The 24220-nt window shown below is 42.8% G+C and overlaps 1 protein-coding gene across 1 annotated transcript in view; it reads left to right on the forward strand.

The window, feature by feature from the left end:
- Positions 1–24220, forward strand: part of itgb5 (integrin, beta 5) — a 95006-nt gene that overhangs the window by 16970 nt on the left and 53816 nt on the right. The window contains exons 7-9 of the mRNA XM_077617384.1: positions 5901–5996; positions 6104–6193; positions 18486–18620. Of these exons, the coding sequence (XP_077473510.1) occupies positions 5901–5996; positions 6104–6193; positions 18486–18620 (321 nt within the window). The remainder of the gene's footprint in view (positions 1–5900; positions 5997–6103; positions 6194–18485; positions 18621–24220) is intronic.

Genomic DNA, 24220 nt, shown 5'->3' on the forward strand with positions numbered 1-24220 from the left:
CAATAATACATTTTGATTACAATTCTTTGACAATTTTAAACTGTAATTACACCACCTGACCACCACAGAGAGCAGAGGCGCTGTTGCAAGATGAACACTAGTTTCAGAACAATGCTCAGGAGAAAAAACATGTTTATAACATGTTAGCAATAGAGGCTAACATGGAGCATGAAAGCAAAAGGACAATAACACGACCAAAATGAGCATTGAGATTCAGGATACCACGGATCCAATCCACTAAAAGGTCCAGGTGAATTCTCCCTGGCGTTTCCTTTTTTTTTAATGCCTCATAAATACCTGTGCAGAAAGAGCAGCCTTATTGACAATTTCTTTAACACACTGTCCTCATATGAGGACAGGCTGTAATGTTTTTCTTACTTGATATCAAGATGTTTCCCCCTTCTATGTAAATGAAAAATCTAAAACTTGTTGTCTTGGGTAAAAATGGCCATATGTGAGGTAAGTTTACACTTTCTTTTTGTGGGGCTGAAGATGGTCTGCTTGCCAAAGGTAATGATGTCTGAAGTTGATTATTTTATTTATTTCATATTGCACAGCAACTTTTGGTTTGAAGGCATATTTATAACAAAGATGGCAAAATATATAAAAATATAAAATAAATATAAAATATCTGCAGGTTTTATTTACTTTACATAGTGTAGGGAGGGAGATGTCTTATTTTTATTGAACAGAACAACAAAAATACTTTTTTTTAAATCATATTTTCTATTCCCTTTTCTTATAAAGTAAGGGTGTGTGTATGTATGTGTCATCGTTTACCTTCAGCCTGCATGAGGAACTAAAGATAGAAATTAGCCTTCAGGACCTAAAGATAGAAATTAGCCATCGGCTACAATCTTACATATTTACATATATATGTTAAGTAATATAAATTTTTATTAATATGTGCTGTCCTTTATTAAATAAATCAAACTCAAAAATATAATTGCATGTTATTACAAAATCAACTACTTTACTTATAAAAAGGACAATATGATATACAGTGCCCCCTTCCTGATTTCTCTTTTTGCATATTTATCACATACACAGGTTTCAGACCATCAAATCAATTTTCGTATGACACAGAGACAACTCAAGGAAAGAAAATGTAGTTTCTAAACGATGATTTTATTTACCAAGACAGACAAAATTGCAAACTTCTATGGCCCTCTGTGAAAAAGTAATTGCTCCCCTTTGTTAAATCACACAATAACTGACTAATCACGATTGTAGGAATGCTGAATTCAGTTTCACGGGCCACAAAGACACCTGATTACCATCACGTGTTGAATTAGAGGTAAGATCGGGCCGAAAAAATCCAGCCCGACCCGACCCGGCCAGCGGGTTACAAAGCCCGGCCCGAGCCCGGCGAATTAACTCCATTTGCAGGACCGAGCCCGAAGCAAACTCGGAATTTCATATTTTATTTGTGAGGACTCGGGACTCCTGAGTCGGGAGGAGGAGGGATGAATTATGATAACAGATTAAAGCCTGTCTTTTGTAACAAAATCTAAGTTAAACAAGACTGTATAAACATTTACATCTTTTTATGATAAAATAGATGTTTTACGGTCATCACTTTGGCCAGTACAGCTGTTTAAATGCCTGCTCAGCGTCGAGGTGCCAGTCTTTTTGCCATCGTATGAGAGCGTTGACTATATTCAGCGAAGCCAACGCAAGTTTCTGTCGCGTATTCAACAATCAATTTGAAGCTTTTCCACACCTCACTCTTCCGGTGCGTGTTTGTCTTTTCAGTTTTCCTGTTTTTAGTTTATCCTTAACTTCTTTCTCCTTTATATTCGGGATGCCAGGTCAAAATAGTTGCGGACTTGCAGAGGGGAAGATTATTAAGAGGGTGGCGTTCAGCATGCTCTGTGGCTCCAATTGCAATTACATTACAGCGCCTTCTCTGTTTTATCCAAATTATTTATTTTATAACAAGTATTCCTTAGTTTAGTATCCACACCGTTTTATTATACATTTTTATAAACATTTATTTAAAAAAGCGAGCGAGATCACACATCGTTTTAGTATACATTTTTTTTCAGTGAGAAAGAAGCCCGGCCGCCCAACCTGAACCCGAAATAATGATTGACATTTTAGGGTTCGGGCTCGGGCTAAAGATCTCACCTCTATGTTGAATCAAGAAAACAATTAAATAGAATTTGTCAGACAAAGTAAAGTATTCTACAAGATTAGAGCATCATGCCACGTTCCAAAGAAATTAAATTTGCAATTCAGCTCCCTTATCTGTCCTCCCTCTATGTTCCAATTTTGGACTTTGTTGTTGTATACCCATCAAAATATCATCTGTTAGGATGTCTTTATCATACATTGTATCTGCCATACCAAGAAAATGCTTCTTGGCAGCTTCCCATGCTATTTTGTCTGCAAAGGCATTTCCTAGAGAAATAGGATCTGTATTTGAAGTGTGCTGCACATTTACAAATTGCAATTTGTTTTCACAACTGTACAGCATTAAGGAGATGTTTCATCAACTCCCCATGTGTCACATCTTTGCCTGTAGATGTTTCAAGCCCCCTGTTTTTCTACAGTCATACCTCTACTTACGAAATTAATTGGTTCCAGAACTTTTTCGTAACTTGAAAATTTCGTAAGTAGAGCAATACAGAAATACCTTGACATACGAGTGCCCCGACATACGAGATACGAGTAAATTTCAGAGCAAATATTTAACTTAAGATACGAGACAAATTTTGAGATGCGAGCTTACAAGAAAGCCAGGTGGCCAAGACGCGAGAGGCTGCTTATGATTTCAGTCTTTCTCGCCGCATCTCCCTCGTGTACAGATATCTACGAGCACTGGGCAGAGTGTTGTATTTTCTCGTGTTTTTTTCGCGTTAGTCAGTGCATAATATATATGACATATATATATACATATATATATACACACATACGCATACACATACGTGTACATACACACACCTATATTAGCACACATATACACATACACATAAATGTACATGCATGCATACGGTAGGTCTTAACGCTCAGCCATTTTTTTGTTAAAGAGCCTGACAGCTGATGGGAGGAAGGATCTGCGGAAGTGCTCCTTCCTGCAATGAGGGTGCCGCAGTCTATTGCCAAAGGAGCTTCGGAGGGACTCCACAGACTCATGCAGGGGGTGAGAGGTGCTGTCCATGATGGACATCATCCTGGTCAGCATTCTCCGCTCTCCCACTTCCTCCACAGAGTCCAAAGGACAGCCCAGAACAGAGCTGGCCCTCCTGACCAGCTTATTCAACCTGTTCCTGTCCCTCTCCGTGCTCCCGCATCCCCAACAGAGCACTGCATAAAACACTGTAGATGCCACCACAGTGTCGTAGAAAGTCCTCAGCAGTGTCCTGCACACTCCAAAGGACCGTAGACTCCTCAGTATGTAGAGGCGGCTCTGGCCCCTTTTGTACAGGGCATCTATGTTTGTGGACCAGTCTAGTTTGTTGTTGAGGTGAACACCCAGGTACTTAAAATTCTCCACGATTTCAATGTCTGTACCCTGGATGTTCACCTGAGTGGTCTGTTGAGGATTCCTCTGAAAATCGATGACCATTTCCTTTGTCTTACTGGTGTTGATGTAGAGGTGGTTTTGACTACACCAGTCAACAAAGGCTGTGATGACTCCCCTGTACTCCAGGTCGTTCCCGTCCGTCACTCGTCCAACAAGAGCGGTGTCGTCAGAGAACTTCTGGAGGTGGCAGGGGTCTGTATTATGTTTGAAGTCTGATGTGTAGAGCGAGAAGATGAGTGGGGAGAGCACTGTGCCTTGTGGGGGCCCCGTGCTGCAAGCTACCACATCAGACGTACAGTCCTGGAGTCTCACATATTGTGGTCTGTCTGTGAGGAGGTCGATGATCCATGCGGCTAGGTGCTTCCTTACTCCAGCCTTTTATAGCCATGAAATAGTTTTTGAGGGTTGGATTGATTCCGTCAGCTGAAGGCGTCGCTAGGAAATTCACGGACCGCCACTGGTATACAGTAATCCCTGAAAGAAGAAGAAATTGTAAAATTCAACAATTTTAAGGCAATTTTGAGGATGGGGCTTATACGCGTGGGTGGCTTATATGCGAGTAAATTGGTAATAAATATACACTTATTGACAATTTTACTTCTGTACTTGTATAGGCGTGTATACATGTGTTGTGGTAGTTATAATGGGGGTGATCCTACTTTGCGGTTTTTCATTTATTGCGGCCATGTCTGGTAAAAACAGGTAAAAGGGAGTTTTAATCCAAATCCTTTTGTCTTGCTGCGATATTCTAGGGATTACTGTACTCGGCCAGGTACCAAAACTACTTAAAAAAAACACCATTAGAAATGAATCTGTGAAAACATAGGCAGCAGCATTATCACACATGATGAGCTGCACGTTCAGTTAATCGTTGAATAAAAATGTCCGGGAAGACATCCGCTTCCAAAAAAACATGTGCCTGTTCCGACCGGGCCGGGTCACGGGGCAGACGTCTCTCGCTACTGGCATGCACTGCGGCTGCATGCGCCACCGGACCACCAGCCAAGAAATTAAAGATGGCTTGACCATGAACCAGGAAGCAGCATTCCCACACATGAAAAAAATCTCCCTCACTGGTGCTCAATGGAATCTCTCCACTTTTCTTCGCCTTGACGTCCCGCCATGCTTCCAAGAAAGAACTAGCAGAAAGAATTTAAGCTAATAGAACAAAGAAAGTTGTAAAAAACATTAAAGTACAAAGTTAAGTACAAAGAAAGGTATTAAGAAATATTAACATGTAATTAAAAAAAAGATAAAGGCTGTCAAACACAAAAAAACAGATGGAGCTCCTGCCACCGGCTGATGCCTGACGGTGCCATCATGAAGAAAAAAACCCTACAAATTCAATTAAGCGCCAACAACGTCAGACCACTGCCCGGACTCAAATGCAATCTCTCCACGTTGCTCCGCCTCAACGTCCCACCTCGTTTTAATGCAGAAGAAGAGGCAGTGCCCTGAGTTCCGCCAGTTTTCGCCGCCATTTTCATCTGTCTTCTGGTTTCGACTTACTTTTTTTTTAAATAACAAAAAATCGCAATGCTGTGAATTTCGCAATAGGTGAGGTTGATATATTTGTGGGAACACCGTAAGGGCACTTGTTGGGGTTATTCTGGATAATATTATAGATGTATGCATTTTAATTACTTTTGTATAAGTGTCTTTAATTTAAGACTGGGGCGAACTCGAGGTCACCCTCCAGGACGGCTGGCTCCAGCTTGTTGACGCTCCAAGGACTGTTTACTGGGAGGAACCCAGACACCCAGATGCAAGTTCGCAAGGAAGATCTACGAAGGACTCAAATTGTTTTGACTGGGACACCGGCAGTTTACCTTATAAAGAAATTATTATGCTTATACTGCAAATTCTTACACAGGTGTTTTGGTTTCGATCTAATATGAGCAGTTGTTTTTGACCTTAAGGGTGTTATTCGGTTAGCTTATGCAATTGTTTTGAATCAGATTACATTAAATGTTTTCAGTATGTCGCGACTAAATACAGAGAAGAGTATACTGCACGTCAGAATGCTCAGGAACGAAGGCGCGTTATGAGTGAATTCTCCTTGCAAGTTGTAATCCATTATGTCAACGATGTCTTCCAATTTTAATTAAATATTACTAATAATGATTTAATGGTATTAATCATTATTCCAACAGTACTCCAAAACTTTTCCGCTTGCAGTTGTAATTTCAGAGGCTGGGTTCATGGGGCACTTTTTCACCTTTCCCATTTCTTTGGGAGAAAGACTTTTTTTTCTACACTTTCTGCTTCATTTAAGAAGACAGGCAGTTGATTGCATTGAGACAGAACGATGTTGCATAAAAGTCACTTAAGCATCTTGATAGTAAGGCTTGATGCATCTTTTTCGGTGCAGGATTATCCTTCACTGGCACTTCTGGGAGAGAAACTAGCAGAAAACAACATTTTCCTCATATTTGCCGTCACTAAACGGTTATACGTCATTTATAAGGTATTTAACCCCCACTCCCCCAATTGGCTATTTTATACATTTGTGGTAATACCCCTGGTCTTCTAATGCTGCATGTTCTGTTCCTTCCATTTCCATGTCTTTCAAAGAATTTCACAGTACTCATACCGGGGACAACAGTGGAAATTCTTGACCAGGACTCAAAGAATGTCATCCAACTCATCGTCACAGCCTACAATGTAAGCTAGCAGCTTTCTGTTATGCCTTAAAAAAAAAAAAAAAAAATTGCATCCAGCATTTGCAATATTACTTCACCTACAACCTACAGAATCTGTCACACACAGCTTGGGTTCCGGATCGCAAAGTTCCTCTCACATTCTAAAAACATCTTGATTTGAGGGAAGAAAATATTCCATATTGATGAATGGGAATGGCTGTTTGTCTATGTGATGCCAGTGTTTTGTTGGACACCAGTTGAGTGTTCACCCCTCAGCTGCGGTTGGCTTTAGATCTCCCGTATCCCTAATGAAGTAATATAGAAATGTAATTAGTGGCAAAGAATGTTTATTTACCGTATTTTTTGGACTGTCAGTCGGGCCCGTGTATAAGTCGCACTAGCTAAAAATGCTCAATGAAAGGGGATAAAAAAAGACCTTGCTCTGGAGCATAAATCGCATTTTTGGGGGATTTCATAAAATTCAAAATAAAGAATAGATATGTCATCTATAATCCTTATAAAGCGTGATTTATTGATGGATGTGTGTATGTGTGTGTATGTTAAGATTCTCTCGCTACGTTTGTCCAAACCGTGCAACGTGGAGAGTAGAATTTTTTTATAGTGGCCAGAAATGGCTGTCGGATCCTAATAGACGCCCAGGCGGACAGTTCTACTCCAGAATGCCTCTTCATTTCCGCCTTCAGGGTCTGCAGGCCTTCAACGGCTCTGGTTAGGGACTCATTGGGTGACGTATCGTTGAGAATAAAGGTGCAACATTTCCAAATTGCACACACGCCCCCTGCTCCACCACAAGCATATCAACCGTCAGAAGCATGTTAACCGCTTTGCGGCCCTGGAAAGCCATGAGACTGGTGGCTGCCAACTGTTCCTTCATTGCTACAAATCCCTGCTCAGTATAATTTCCAAGTTTTTTGGACATAATGGATGTTAACCCTATTCATATTTTTATTTGGCCTAACCCAAAGAAAAATAGACTCCTGCTGCAATTTGGCCAACCAACCCATAAATTGGATCGCCATCCCTTGATGAGGCTCAACGCCGTCGAGAGAGGCCAGCCGCCGCACCGAAATTCTGAGCCGCCAATTGTATCTCCTCGACTGTAGATGGAAAAACAGGTGGTAAAAACAGTGAAACCAGAACACATTGTCCTGTTTCTTTTTGACAGGAGTTATATAATTTATTTGCACCACTTCACCACCATAAGTCAAAACGTGGAATCAGTGGTGCAGTTTGTCTTGGACAATGGACACACCATGTCTGTACTGCAGTGAGATTCAGACCATACCCTGTAAGGTTCAAACAGGTAAATTTAGCTACTAAGTGGAAAAAATTGGCCTGTCATCCACTGCTTTCACAACAGGATAGACATTTCATTTTTTTTCCTTTTTTACAAGCAGGACACGTTTTTTTCTTTTGTGAAAACACTTTCCCCAAGTGTATTTGTATTTGTCATAAAAAAATGAATTAATGAAATTTAGCCGGAAGGAAGTTTTATTATGGGATTATGTACAAATATATAATAATGGGGAATGTTAGGATTATTTGTTCTACATTATTATATATTTGCTTGCAATGAAGAATATGCTTTGCTTTACTATTAAACTTAGTTTCATATTATTATCATATGGTTGCTTGCAACAAGGTAAATGTTTTACTCCTGAGAACTTTAGGTAGACTAAACACCCAAACGCCTTGGACTGCTTGGATTAAACTAAACAAAGAAGATTCAAAACATCTCAAGATGCACATGACTTTCAAACCTTCATTTGTTTTGACTATATTCATGTCTCACTTCTGTTTCCCATCCCTTCCTTGAGAGTTGAGACATCCATTGTAACTAGGGTCCTTGAAGTTAATAAACAAGAAAAGAAGCGTGTGACGCCAGAACGAAGCGGGGACTTGGCCTCACCGGTTCGCTTTCTCCTTGCAAGAAAAAATCCAGAACATTGTCTTTTCTCTTTATTTGTGCGTGCATTTGGGAATGCCTATTGGTGAACTTCTTTCCCTTCTCTAAGTGTGTAAACTACTTTTTTATTTGTTAAAGCTGAAAGCAGAGTTGATGTATGAATCGTTATCCTGTTTTTGGTGTTTTTTCAGAGGGTTGGAACAAATTAATTTTTTTTTTAGTTCATTTCTACGGGAAATGTTCGTTTGAGTTACGAGTAAATCGACATACGAGCTCAGTCTCGGAACGCATTAAGCTCGTATCTCGAGGTACCACTGTATAAATGAAACAAACTTTATGCCCTGGCATCTGCTTACTCACGGGGCCTTTTTCAAAATATATTTTACAGCATAAGCCACTTGGTGGAGTGTTGAAGTTCACTCACCTGAGATTGGTGTGGGCTTGATTTCTGCTGGTGGTGGTCTGATTGTGAGTGCGAATGGATGTTTGTCTCTTTGTATGCCCTACGGCTGACAGATGACCAGTCTAGGGTGTGGTCTGCCTTTTGCCTGGAGTCACCTGGGATGGCTTCCAGAACCCCCACAACCCTTACGAGGATGCGCGGTATGGAAGATGAGTAAATATTTTACAGTATATGGTACTCGGATGATTCGCCTAAAGACGTTTCGCTGACGGACATTTGACAGACGGACAGGTCGCCGAATGAACGTTCGGCCGAAGGGAGGTTTCGCCGAAACGGGATTCGCGCGCTCGCCCCGCCCCCGGATCATGTGTGTACAAGTTTTTCAACCTCGGCCCATGGGCCATATACGGCCAGTTAGGATTTTTAATCCGGCCCGCCGCCGGCGTTGTCCAAATTATAGTAAAAATCAATGATTAATTTCCCTTTGCCGTTCATCACTCTCAATTTATTAGTCTACCGTCAATGGCAGCCCAGGGAATAAGCACTCTTGGGCGGGCATGTCAGCCCGGGAATAAGCACTCTTGGGCGGGCGGGCAGATGTAGCAGAACCGAGCCGTGAAATGACAGCAATCGGGTCAAATCTATCCTAAAACAGCATTTAATGATTAAATACAAATACTGGAGCTCTTTGGACATTAGAACCGAGCCCAGGGAAGTGAATTCCTCGGTAAAATGTCGCGATTTGCATTCAAAAATTTCCTCTCCCTATGTACTTGCCGAAGGGTTTCTGCAGACCACCGGAAATTGCACGAGTAGGTAAATCATATCCCTACGGTCATCGGAGGGGTTTCTCCCCGGGAACCGCTTCGTGGGCGGATTTTAATGACGCATGCCGAGTTTCATTATTGAGCTCCATGTATTTCCCGAGTTTGAGCACTTTAAAAATCGGCGGGGGTTCCCCTCGAGCCTATCCAAGAATAGTGCACCGTGAGCGGACTGGGTTGGACAACGCCCCGCTGAATTTCTGGAGCTCCAGACATTTTTCAAATTTGAGCCCCTCACACATCGGAGGGGTTTTTCACCGAGCACAGTGCTCTGTGGGCGGACAGGGGTGACACATGCCCCGCTGGAATCCTGAGCACCATAATTTTTTTCTAAGTGTGAGCACCACACACATCGGCAGGGTTTTTTCCCGAGCGTATCCGAGGATAGTGACACATGAGCGGATTGGGTTGGCTGATGCCCCGCTGAAATCCTGAGCTCCATAAATTTTTCTAAGTGTGAGCACCACACACATCAACGGTGTTTTCCCCATGGCCTATCCGAGGATAGTGACACATGGGCGGATATGGTTTGCTGAAGCCCCGCTGAAGTCTCGAGCTCTAGACGTATATAGAATTTTTTTTCGCCTCCTTCGCGACATTTTACCGAGGAATTCACTTCCCTGGGTTCGGTTCTAATGTCCAAAGAGCTCCAATATTTGTATTTAATCATTAAATGCTGTTTTAGGATGGATTTGACCCCATTGCTGTCATTTCACGGCTCGGTTCTGCTACATCTGCCCGCCCAAGAGTGCTTATTCCCGGGCTGACATGCCTGCCCAAGAGTGCTTATTCCCGGGGCTGCCATTGACGGTAGACTAATAAATTGAGAGTGATGAGCGGCAATGGGAAATGAATCATTGATTTTTACTATAATTTGGACAGCGCCGGTGGCGGGCCGGATTAAAAATCCTAACGGGCCGAATATGGCCCGCGGGCCGAGGTTGAAAAACTTGTACACCGGGGGCGGGGCGAGCGCGCGAATCCCGTTTCGGCCGAACATTCGTTCGGCCGAATGAACGTTCAACGGAACGTCCATTCAACGGAACGTCCATTCGGCGACCTGTCCGTCTGTCAAACGTCCGTCGGCGAAACGTCTATAGGCAAATCATCCGGTCACGCATATATACAGTGGTACCTTGAGATACGAGCTTAATTCAATCCGGGACTGAGCTCGTATGTCGATATTCTCGTAACTCGAACAAACCTTTCCCATTGAAATGAACTAAGAACAAATTAATTTTATTCCTCTGAAAAAACACCAAAAACAGGATATTGGATTGGAAAAAAATGTTTGATTTCTTCTAATTCGCCATCTATTAACAAAGTAACACATAACTAGTGGTTTAATATTACTAAAATGTGTTTACTAGAACTAGAATTAGACGGATTTTGTGGAGGGTAGAGAGAGGGACATAGAGGGAGGTGGGGGGAGTGGCGGCGATTGGGGGAGACTTTTTGCACCGGTGAATTGCAATATAACAAACAAATTTAAATGAACTTGGATTAAAATGCAGACACACACAAAAATAAGTTTAATCTAACCTTACACTAAACTTAATTCTAATTTTGTTTTACATTTTTATACCTTCTCCTGGCCGGGTTGGCTGTTTGCCCAGCCTCCACCCTCACGTTCACTATGGAAGGGCTGTTTGCTGTTGTATTCCCTTAAAAAATATTCCAAAAATGATGCACACAAATGTCCTCACACTAGGATAACGCACGACCACTTGCCAACGAGAAGTAGTCTTGAATTAGCGATCACTCCGCCAACGGGAGCTAACAGGCTAAGGGGGGGGGAAAACCCACAGAAAAAATGCAACGTTCCGCTCAGTGCTCGCAGAGACATTACAAAGAGGGAGTTGCGACCAGAGATATTACACGAGGAGGTGCGGGGGAGAGAGCCAGTGCCCCTGATGTTCTTATGAGCAGCCAACGAGAAGTAATATATGCTACTCGGATTAGCGATCGCTCCGGCATTTTCGCGCTGAGAGACGGAAAAAAACACTGAAAAAAAATACAACGCTCCGCCCAGTGCTCGTAGATATCTGTTATACACAAAAGAGATGCGGCAAAAAAGACTGTGCTACAATGATAAACAGCCTGTCTTGTCTTGGCCACCTGGCTTTCTCGTATCTCGAATTTTTTCTTGTATCTAGAAATAATTATTTGCTTGAAATTTTACTCGTATCTCGAAATGCTCGTTTTCTTTCCCGTTAGTCAGTGCCAATGGCGTATATACTGCTTCTCGTTGGCAAGTGGTCTTGCGTTATCCTTTTGTGAGGACATTTGTGTGTATCATTTTGGGAATATTTTGAAGGGAATACAAACTCGAACAACCCTCGATATTTACTGAAAGTCAGTGTGGAGGCTGGCCAAAAAGAGCCAACCCGGGAGAAGGTATCAAGATGTCAAACAAAATTAGAATTAAGTTTAGTGTTAGGTTCGATTTTTGACTGTCTGCATCGTAATCCAAGTTCAAATTTGTTTGTTTTGTTACGAGTGCGTTGCCGTGCAACCCCTCCCCCCTCTGTCCGTCTTTCTCTCCCCCCTTTGAAATCTGTATAATTTTAGTACTATTAAACACATTTTAGTAATATTAAACCACTAGTTATGTGTTACTTTGTTAATAGATGGCGAATTAGAAGAAATAAAGCATTTTTTTCCAATCCATTATCCTGTTTTTGGTGTTTTTTCAGAGGTTTGGAACGAATTAATTTGTTTTTAGTTCATTTCAATGGGAAATGTTCGTTTGAGTTACGAGAATATCGACATACGAGCCCAGTCTCGGAACGAATTTGGCTCGTATCTCGAGGTACTACTGTATAAATAAAACAAACTAAAAAACCAAATGGCAATCAAATAGAGGTTTTACGATCTGTATATATACAGGGTGTCCCAAAAAATGTATGCACACTAAAAATAATTGTGAACGTGGTGTTTAATTAGAATTTTATTATTTCAAAAGTGAGAATATTTACAAGTATCATTTTTCAGTTTTTTCACTGCTTGTTGTCAAACTGGCGCCCACTTTGATCCAGACACTTCTGACAACGCCAAATGACAGAATTGCACACATTATGAAACAATTCTCTTGGTATTTGGGTGCATTCATGCTCAATGGCATCTCTTAATTCAGCTATTGCTGCGGGTTTCGTAGCGTAAACTTTGTCTTTTAGCTATTCCCACAGGAAAAAATCGAGTGGTGTGAGGTCAGGTGAACGGGGAGGATATTCAACAAAACATCTTTGTCCATCCACCTCTTTGGCAAAACCTCATCAAGAAAGGACCTAACATTGCGATGGTAATGTGGGGGTGCACCATCTTGCTGAAAATAAACCTCTTCATCTTCAAAATCGTCTCCAATGCATGGCATAACAGATTGTTGCAGCAAGTTCAAGTAAATGGGACCAGTTACAGTGGCGTCAAAAAAGAATGCTCCAATTAATGCTCTTGATGATAAACCACGCCATACAGTAATTCCCGGTAAATTGACATGACGGTCGACAGTAACATGTGAATTCTCAGGTGCCCAATAGGTACAATTATGGCGGTTAATAAAAAATGATACTTGTAAATATTCTCACACTTTTGAAATAATAAAATTCTAACTAAACATCACGTTTACAATTATTTTTAATGTGCATACATTTTTTGGGACACCCTATATATATATATATATATGTATGTATATGTATATGTGTATATATATGTGTACATATATGTATAAATATATATATATGTGTGTATGTATATATATGTGTATATATGTGTATGTATTTATGTGTATATATGTATATATATGTGTGTATATGTGTATATATATATATATATATATATATATGATCCAAGATGGCGCCGTTCACGCGGGAGCCAGTGGGAATAGCTCTGTACACTTGTTTTTCGTGTTTTACAGCCCTTCTATCTTTTTTTAAATTACATTTTAATATTTCTTTTATACATCCCTTTTTACTTTGTACTTTATACTTTTTACTTTAATGTTTTTACAACTTTCCTTGTTCTGTTAGCCTGGCTTCTTTCGGCTACTTCTTTTTTTGGAACCATTCAGCCATGCCTACGCTGTCACACACTCGGGACTAGCTGTTACAATACGCAGCAGAAGGAGCAACACCTCGGTGCCGCCGGAGTTTCGGAGCTGGACAAAAGTGCCGGGAGGAGAGGCAACGCTTCTGACCAACCATTCCATCGTGGGATAAGATGGAAGAGCTGTCGGTGCTGACCAGCAACCGAGTCGAGGAGTTCTGCCCTGCTGCTGTTTTCTTCAGCTCCAGACTACTGAGGAACTGCGGATACGCTTGGAAGAGTGACTCTGCATATTCTCTACCTCGGTCACAGTCTGCAGAAGTTCCCCATCTCGTGGAAGACTTCCTGTGTGTGGTTCCAGTTTTTGTCCAACTTTACATCTTTTTGAGTCTATCCGTTTTTGCTACCGAAACTTGTAGCTCGTTTTGTGTTTTTGCTGCCTTTCTGTCTTAATGATTTGGTGATTCTTAATGATCCCATTGACTTTGATTTGCTTTGTACTTTGTGCTTTTGCTTTGTTGTTCTGCGGCCTTTGACTGTACTGTCTAACTTATAACTATGCCTTTTCTTGCTACACGCACACACATATATATATATATATGTATATATATATATATACAGTTGTGGTCAAAAGTTTACATACACTTGTGAAGAACATAATGTCATGGCTCTCTTGAGTTTCCAGTTATTTCTACAACTCTGATTTTTCTCTGATAGAGTGATTGGAACAGATACTTCTTTGTCACAAAAAACATTCATGAAATTTGGTTCTTTTATGACTTTATTATGGCTGAACAGAAAAGAGCGATCAAATCTGCTGGGTCAAAAATATACATACAGCAGCGCTAATATTTGGTAACATGTCCCTTGGCCATTTTCACTTCAATTAGGCACTTTTGATAGCCATCCACAAGCTTCTGGCAAGCTTCTGGTTGACTATTTGACCACTCCTCTTGACAGAATTGGTGCAGTTCAGTTAAATTTGATGGCTTGTTTCTTCAGCATTATCCACAAGTTCTCAATGGGGTTTAAGTCAGGACTTTGGGAAGGCCATTCGAAAACCTTAATTCTAACCTGATTTAGCCATTCCATTACCACTTTTGATGCGTGTTTGGGGTCATTGTCCTGTTGGAACACCCAACTGCGCCCAAGACTCAATCTTCGGGCTGATGACTTTAGGTTATCTTGAAGAATTTGAAGGTAATCCTCCTTCATTATCCCATTTACTCTCTGTAAAGCACCAGTTCCATTGGTATCAAAACAGCCCCACCGCATAATACTACCACCACCGTGCTTCACGGTAGGCATGATGTACTTGGGGTTAAAGGCCTCACCTTTTCTCCTCCAAACATATTGCTTGGTATTGTGTCAAACAGCTCAATTTTTATTTTGTCTGACCACAGAACTTTCCTCCAGAAGGTCTTATCTTTGTCCATGTGATCAGCAGCAAACTTCAGTCGAGCCTTAAGGTGCCGCTTTTGACTTCTTGCACGGCAGCCTCTCAGTCCATGGAGATGCAAAACATGCTTGACTGTGGACACTGACACCTGTGTTCCAGCAGCTTCTAATTCTTGGCAGATCATTCTCGGTTGAATCTTCACCCTCCTGATCAATTTTCTCTCGGCAGCAGGTGATAGCTTGCGTTTTCTTCCTGATCGTGGCAATGACAAAACAGTGCCATGCACTTTATACTTACAAACACTGGACTGTTGCTCTTGGGACCTGCAGCTGCTTTGAAATGGCTCCAAGGGGCTTTCCTGACTTGTTCAAATCAAAGATTCGCTTTTTCAGATCCATGCTGAGCTCCTTTGACTTTCCCATTGTGGCGTTTGTGGGCGTTTGCATCCAATGAGCCCTGTTTAAATGGCCTGAGAGAACTCACCTGCTGTAGTCACTAAAAAAATGCAACGCTCATCCCCCGAGCGGATCACTTACCTCTCACTGTCTCGTTCACTTACCTTCAGTCAGCCAGTGGGGGGCAGATCACCGCCCAACGTCTTTTCATGTTACCTCACCCCGAAGTTATTACACAGAAGGGATTGTGTGTCGTGCTACCGCAAGTTTAGAGTCCTGATGGATGTGGGAAAAAACTGTCCTTAAGCCTATTTGTCCGTACTTTGTGAGACCTGTAGCGTCTGCCAGAGGGCAGCAGCTGGAACAGGTTGTGACCAGGGTGGTATGGGTCCCCGACAATGTTCCTGGCTCTGCTGAGGTAAAAGGGCTGGCAATGTCTTCCAGTGAGGGCAGAGAGCAGCCGACGATCTTCTGGGCAGTGTTAATCACTCTCTGCATGGCCGTTCTGTCTGCCGCCGTGCTTCCAGCGTACCACACTGTAATGCAGTATGCCAGGATGCTCTCCACAGTGACCAGGAGAGCTTATCTGTGACGTGGACCCCCAGGAATTTAAAGGACTGGACCCTGTCTACACATACTCCATTTATGAGGAGTGGGGCCAGATCTATGCTTTGTTAGCGAAAGTCCAGGATTATTTCTTTAGTTTTCGTGGTGTTCAGTGTGAGATTGTTCACCGAGCACCCCGAAGACAGTTTGTTGACCTCATCTCTGTAGGCCGACTCATCCCCTTCTGAGATGAGTCCGACCAAAGAGGTGTCATCGGCAAATTTGATGATGGAAATTGAAACTGGTATAGAATTGATGGTTGTCAGGTGGACTATTGAACGTACCATCGCAAAACCAGTGCATACTTTTTGCCAATAAATCGAGATTAGTGTCATTTGCCATTAAAACGATATCTTCTTCCTCTTTGACTAAAACACATCTCTCCTTAACAAAACCCTACGTTCGTCTGTTATTATAACTGTCTGTTGACGAAGTGTCCGGCGACGAATTGTCCGTCGACGAAATATCCAGTCGACGAAATATCCAGTCGATGAACTGTCTGGCTACGAAGTGTGCGGCGACGAATTGTCATTGTATGAGTACAACAAATGCCTTCCAGGTACAGCCCCCTGAGACAGTTATAACATCACATACTACATTAGAGGGATACAGGGTAGGCTGTCTACAAACTCGCCATTGACAGCGCTCTAGAAAGTGTGAAAATTAAAACAATGGGTTGGGAAGGGTGAAAAAACGAAACTGGCCTTTCACTCCCCTTCGCAGGAGGAGTAATGACAGCCACAGGAAAAAATACACATTAAAAGCAGTACACTCGACAGCACAAGTAGAGACGCTGACACCATATAAGGCACATGTGTCAAATGGATTCTAGAAAGTGCCAAGAGGGTGTAGGTTTTCCTCCCTACTGAAACAGCACAGATAGTTAGGCTAATGGGGAGGTCTGCTGGAAGAAGCAGCACCTGACTGCAATCAACTGATACAGTTGTTAGAGAACAGATTGGTGAAAAGGTGTCATCTTGGTGGGTTGGAACAAAAACCTGCTTCCACTCGGCTCTTTCTGGAATGAGTTTGACACCTATCATATAAGGTTTGGACAGGGTTAGATGAGGCTATCCAAGATGAAGGCAGTCGCAGCAACATGGTGCATGAAACATGCATCTTCGCGCCGGTTGTGGGGGTGGGGTGATGGATCACGGAGGCATTAACTTTTAGGGTCATACAGTCATAGTTCATCCAGTCCAGAGTTCAGTTCAGTGTGAGAAGGAGGGAGGAAAGGGTGTTTCCGAGCTGGGACATTCACTCACATGAAATTTTGCCAAGGCCAAAGATGAGATTTGAGTGCAATGTTTTGCATTCCAGTCCCGCGATGTCCAATGTCGCCAAATTATTTGCCTTTTCTGGACTCTCTCATACCATGCTGCCCCATCCACATCTAGTTGGCATCCCTCTAGCAATTGAGGTCGACCACTGCGTCCAACTTGCGATACAACTCCCCATCTTAACGCCAGCAGCCCTGGTAGAGCCTATAATATACTAATTTGGGCAGCTGATCCAAACAAGAGTGCGCCGAGGATCACGAGACATGGGCATGACGCAGACGATCCGACAAGGACTGACAAATTCACAGGGTTTTAATAGACAGACATGGGTCGACGAGACAATCAGAAACATCTGGATCACACAAGAGGCAACAAGCAGGAGATACACCAGGGGCAGGGAAACAACAGGTGAACTCAATGGGCAATCTCATGGGCAGGTCACACGGGAAAAAAACACAAGACCTATCCCGGACATGGCCCATTAGACAAACACAGCTTGGGAGAGGATGAGAGCAGCTGCAAAAGTGTCCGCCTTGGCTTAAGGGGCAGGGAAGAATGGGGCGAGCCCGACCTGAAAACGGTGCGATCTCGGGGGACGCAAGTACCGCCCCGAGTGGACTTGTGGCCACCTGTAGAGTTTTAGCAACAAATAAAGAGACAAGACAATCTTCTCGGTTTTCTTGCAAGAGAGAATCGAAGCTTTCAGGTCTCTGCCCAGGTTCGTTTCTGGCGTCTCACGCATCTTTTCCTTGTTTATTAACTTCAAGGACCCTAGTTACAATGGACGTCCCAGCTCTCAAGGGAGGGGTGGGAAACAGGAGTGAGACGTCAAATAGTCAAGGACCCTAGTTTCAATAGACGTCTTGGCTCTCAAAACAAATGAAGGTCATGTAGAGCCGAAGGTTCTTCTCCACATTCCAGCAGTCCAAGAGGATTTGACCTTCCTGTTGTTTGGTCTAACTAAGGAGCAAAGCATTTACTTTGTTGCAAGGCAGATGTACTATAATAACTTTTCTAATGTTAATAAGCTAAGTAAAGCAAAGCGTTCTTCATTGCGAGCAAATATATAATAAAGTAAGACTAATAACCCTTACAATAATGCAGCTTTATTGTTTGTTTTTCCTCGTAGTTCCTAAGAATCTTAGCGTGCAAGTTAAAAGAAGTGTGCTGTTTTTTTACTTGGATTGTCTTAAAAAGAAAAAAAACATGATCAATAATAAATTACCTCCATTTAACAAAACAAAGCCTGTGGTTTCCCAGCACTTTTAAAATTTATTTTATGGAACTTGGGCTAAAACGTATTGATAAGCTCGACATGTGCAGGTACAGAGCTTGTGGGTTTTCTTTGTCCATAAAAAACTGACTTACTACGTGAAAAACTGTTTAATAATACTTGCAAAACCTTGTCCTACAAATCTGCTGGTGTTACTCTCTTGTAGAACATCCGCTCCAAAGTGGAACTCACAGTGTGGGACCAACCCGAGGATCTCAGCTTGTCTTTTACTGCCACTTGCCAGGATGGCAAGCCACTGCCTGGCCTTAGGAAATGTACTGATTTAAAAATAGGTGACACGGTGAGTCTATGTGCATGTCTCCTCTTTGCTTTGTGACTATTTTTTTATTCCCCACCTACACATACACACGCATACACACACTTTACCACTTGCTTTGATAGCCACCTTTTAGCTTTTCATTTAATTCATAAGAAACTAGGTACAAACTCAAAAAGGTAAAAACATTCCTGCGTTTTAAACTTTAAATTAAAACCCAGCATGCACCCTAAGGTATTGCTTTCGTCATTGCTAAAAGAAAACAGTGAATTAATGTTTAAGAGAAGGTTTTTTTTTATACAAACACTGTCCATTGGATCATCGATGGAATCTTCAGGAGGCGCTGTAGGGACAACAGGAGTAGCTTCTTACTGCAGATTTTTGGCGCACAAGGAATATGGCGACTGCCGTTTCTTTTCTTGTACAAATATGCCTTGATACAAGGACTATGCTTTTGAGATATTACACTGTCAATGCCAATTTCCAAATTCAATGGCTCCGACCATGATGTCATAAATCTCCTGGACCCCTTGTAACGTGCCATATTAAAGAACTGCAGATGTCTTGTCATGCCAGCTTCACGGCCGTATCTAGGTCCTAAAACCTTCATAATGCTATTTCTTTTTTTTTTTATTCATAGTGGTTACCACTCGCTTAGTGTCCTTGGAAGGGGATATTATGGCCGTCTTCTAAATGTACACTTTCTTGGTAAAATTTACAGTAGATTAATTAATGCCGCAATGACGTGCTACGCCTTTAGCATAGCACCATCACTATTTCGGTCACCAATGTTCCCTCTAAGCTGCGCGCGTGCGCAATTGCGCACTACTCTCGTCTTCTCTGCGCAGCAGCAATCATATGGCGCGCAGTAAAAAAAAAAATCGTATTTTTTTAATTTTTTTTTTTTTTTTTTTTTTAACCCCTTTCCCCATGATGGCGCCGTTTAAGCGGCAGCCAGTGGCAGTAGCTCTGTCCGTTCTGTTTTTCGTGTTTTACAGCATGTTTTACATGAAAAATTAGAGGGAACATTGACATGCACCTGCTTTTGGCAGGTGTGATACTGGTGTGCCCATAGTGAGCAATGATGATGTCGCATACCTGTCAACCTCTGCCAATAACTGCCCTTATAAATGATTATGATTCCCCTTACAAACCCCCAAAAAACCTTACAAACACCGTACGAGTCGTACGGTGTTTGTAAGGTTTTTTGGGGGTTTGTAAGGGGAATCATAATCATTTATAAGGGCAGTTATCGGCAGAGGTTGACAGGTATGATGTCGTGACCGAATGATTCGCCTAAAGACGTTTTGCCAACGGACGTTTGACAGACAGACAGGTCGCCGAATGAACATTCGTTCAAACAGCGTTTAATGATTAAATACAAATACTAGTTTTTGTTGGTTTAATGATTAAATACAAATACTGGTATTTGTATTTAATCATTAAACGCTGTTTTCAGCTGGATTTGACTGAATTTGAGAGCATTTTGAGCCGTTTGGCGAATGGACGTATATGGACGTTTTTTTGCCTCCATCACGACATCATCGCGACATTTTACCGAGGAATTCACTTCCCTGGGCTCGGTTCTAATGTCCAAAGATCTCCAGTATTTGTAAATAATCATTAAATGCTGTTTTAGGATGGATTCGACCCGATTGCTGTCATTTTACGGCTCGGTTCTGCTACATCTCCCCGCCCAAGAGTGCTTATTCCCGGACTGCCATGCCCGCCCAAGAGTGCTTATTCCCGCGCTGCCATTGATGGTAGACTAACATTGATTTTTACTATAATTTGGACAACACCGGCGGCGGGCCGGATTAAAAATCCTAACGGGCCGTATATGGCCCGCGCGGGGCGAGGTTGAAAAACTTGTACACACATGATCCGGGGGTAGGGCGAGCGCGCGAATCCCGTTTCGGCGAAACCTCCGTTCGGCCGAATGAACGTTCGGCGGAACGTCCATTCGGCGACCTGCCCGTCTGTCAAACGTCCTTCGCCGAAACATCTTTAGGCGAATCATCCGAGTACCGATGATGTCGCTCACACTGGTACTCAGTGCGCTCAGGGAGGTTGTCTTTCTGCTCAGACCAACGAAAAATTAGAGGGAACATTTTCGGTCACTGTCATCATGTCTCATTCTTTCTTGGCTTCATTGGCACTTAGGAGGCATTTTAAAGGATGATTCGAAATCCAAACAAAGCTGGAATAGGCTCGGCGTAGTTTTTCTGCCCACGTAATGTGCTCGATTCAAAAAGTAATCCGAAGAAGCCAGGAAATGGCAAAACGCAGTCCTTCTCGTTTTTTTTTATTTTATTCAGGCATCATTCTTCTACGGTGAAATATCGCTTTTTCTTCGGTGCTGATTTCCACCATTTTTCATTATCCCATCCACCACTTGCCCTTGATTTTTTTTCATCAAAAGCATGCCGAATATTGGCAACACTCGTCATGCTTTATTAGAGCTACTACAGTAAACCAGCGAACATGGTTGCCATCATATAAGGTGGCATACTAAATAAAATGGATGTGCTCTTTTTCCCCCCTTCTGGACAAAAATGGTAAATGTTGAATTGCTTTGTCTTTGTTGCTTTTCTATAATCCTTTTCTTTAATTTGAACAAGGATACAATCTTAAGCAGATGTGTTCTTAGAATTTCACAGAAAAATACTATTTTTCGGCTGGTGGGGCACAACAAAATAGAGAAGCACTGTTACAGTGACAAGGCAACAGAGGCTTAGGAGGGTTAAATTTGCCTTCATGCCGGTGTGTGTTTATATCACCAATAAAGGGCACCAAATTGAAGCATAGCAGCCGCATCACAATCATAACCCCTGATTTAATGAGCACTAGTTTATTTTAGAGCCTGAGACAGAAGACAGGAAAGACCGGAGAGTGGCGCTGTTGCATCAGAGCCGAAATAATCCAGTTCGACTGACTCATGTACTCTTGTTACATCTTCGTTTTTAAAGAACAAGTCGATAGTTTTGCTTTGAATACCCTTTTAAAAGATTATCATTTTAATTTGTGTTAAAATCAGTGTTATTTGGACTTAAATGCTAATATAACTAACTAACTATAGCTAACCTAAACTACCTTTTAAAACACACACCAAAAAGTTTATTAAATAACTTACATTTGTGGGGAAGAAAAAGGATTCTTGTCCTTTTTTCCATCTCGTGTTTGAATGGCGGCCAAATTATTTTCTCATGTCCACCACCACAAATTCCTGTATGTTTGCACTTACTCAACTTTTCACTGCCCCCTCAGTTGTCCTTATACCAGTCATGAAGCCATGAAGCCTCTGCGCAATTCACATTTACCCTAAATTGAATTGTGTGCCTCATTTATTAGCTTGTTAAGGTTAAGCATACGGAGCCCGGAAGGAAAAGGAATGTCTTTTTGGCGCCATGTGTTTTAACCACTTCCTGTTTAGCTCATGCTGTTCGGCCCTTGCACTACACACAGGAAGGGAGGAGACTGGTGAAGATGTGTGCTCAACAAACTTCCAGGATAAGAATTTTGACATGATAACTTGGTTTGGAGGCTTCTTCCTTCCTCTGAGCAATTTTGGTGACTCCCTGATGAAACCCCACCTACTGGCATTAACAGTATAGCACAGGTACTCTGATGATATGATCATATACGGCCCGTTAGGATTTTTAATCCGGCCCGCCGCCGGCGTTGTCCAAATTATAGTAAAAATCAATGAATCATTTCCCTTTGCCGCTCATCCTGAACAAAAAGAAGAGGGCTTTTAGGTTTGGGGAGAAAGAGAGTCTGAAAATGGTCCAGAAGGAGTCGAAGAGAGAGATAAGGAAGGGAAAGACCATCTACAGGAGGAAGCTGGAGAACCAACTCCAGAGAGGCAGCACCAAAGAGGTCTGGAGGAGCTTGAGGACAATTTCGGGCCATGGAGGCAACAGTGAGAGAGAGAGAGACCCGGAGTCCGAAAACAGGGAGTGGGCCAATGAACTGATTCAGTTCTTTAACAGATTCAGTCCTGCCCCCACTCCCCTGACCCCCCAGACCAGAAGCAACTCTCCTCCTCGTTCTCCTCCTCCTCTTCCTCCCCCTCTTCCACCGGTCTCTGCATTACTGTCGATCAGGTGATAAAACAGCTAAAGAAGATCGAGGCAAGGAAGGCTACCGGTCCAGACGGCCTCAGCTCCAGACTACTGAGAGAGTGTGCGGATCAGCTTGGCAAAGTGATTCTGCATATTTTCAACCTCAGCCTCAGTCTGCAGCAGGTCCCCACCTTGGGGAAAACTTCCTGTGTGGTCCCAGTTCCAAAGACTGCGAACCCCAGGGAGCCAAACCACTTCAGGCCGGTAGCATTAACCTCTCACCTGATCAAGACATTGGAGTGGATCATCCTCAATCACCTCAGCCCCCTGATGAATGCAGAACTGGACCCTCTGCATTTCGCCTATCGTCCAGGCATTGGTGTGGAAGATGCTACCACCTACCTGATGCACAGGTCTCTTTCACACCTGGAGAACACGGGAAGCATAGTGAGAATGATGTTTTTTGACCTCTCCAGTGCGTTCAACACCATTCAGCCGGTCCTACTGGGAGGGAAACTGGAAGAGGCTGGAGTAAGGAACCACCTAGCCGTATGGATCATCGACTCCAGGACTGTACGTCTGATGTGGTAGCTTGCAGCACGGGGGCCCCACAAGGCACAGTGCTCTCCCCACTCCTCTTCTCCCTCTACACATCAGACTTCAAACATAATACAGACACCTGCCACCTCCAGAAGTTCTCTGACGACACCGCTATTGTTGGACAAGTGCTAGACGGGAACGACCTAGAGTACAGAAGAGTCATCACAGCCTTTGTTGACTGGTGTAGGCAAAACCACCTCTACATCAACATCAGTAAGACAAAGGAAATGGTCATCGATTTTCAGAGGAATCCTCAACAGACCACTCAGATGATCATCCAGGGTACAGACATTGAAATTGTGGATAATTTGAAGTACCTGGGTGTTCACCTCAACAACAAACTAGACTGGTCCACAAACATAGATGCCCTGTACAAAAGGGGCCACAGCCGCCTCTACCTACTGAGGAGTCTACGATCCTTTGGAGTGTGCAGGACATTGCCGAGGACTTTCTACGACACTGTGGTGGCATCTACTGTGTTTTATGCAGTGCTCTGTTGGGGATGTGGGAGCACGGAGAGGGACAGGGACAGGCTGAATAAGCTGGTGAGGAGGGCCAGCTCTGTTCTGGGCTGTCCTTTGGACTCTGTGGAGGAAGTGGGAGAGCGGAGGATGCTGACCAGGATGATGTCCATCATGGACAGCACCTCCCACCCCCTGCATGAGTCTGTGGAGTCTCTCCGAAGCTCTTTCAGCAACTCCGAAGCTCTTTCAGCAATAGACTGCTGCACCCTCATTGCAGGAAGGCAATTGTTGGCTTGTTGGGTCTTGGGGATTGGCACAAAAGTATGATAGATCTGAAAATACAACTTCAGGAACAGGTTAAGAAAGAGTGAGATCAATGTAATAGGAAATAGGTTTATTACCGGACTGCTGGATGGGGAGAGAGCTCAAACAGCTGTGAACCGCTCAGTCTGTTGTCCTTGCAACTCTCTCCGAATTAACAGTGTGTCAGTCTTTA

This window comes from Stigmatopora argus, chromosome 13, assembly GCF_051989625.1.
Source record: "Stigmatopora argus isolate UIUO_Sarg chromosome 13, RoL_Sarg_1.0, whole genome shotgun sequence".
Taxonomy (NCBI): Eukaryota; Metazoa; Chordata; class Actinopteri; order Syngnathiformes; family Syngnathidae; genus Stigmatopora; species Stigmatopora argus.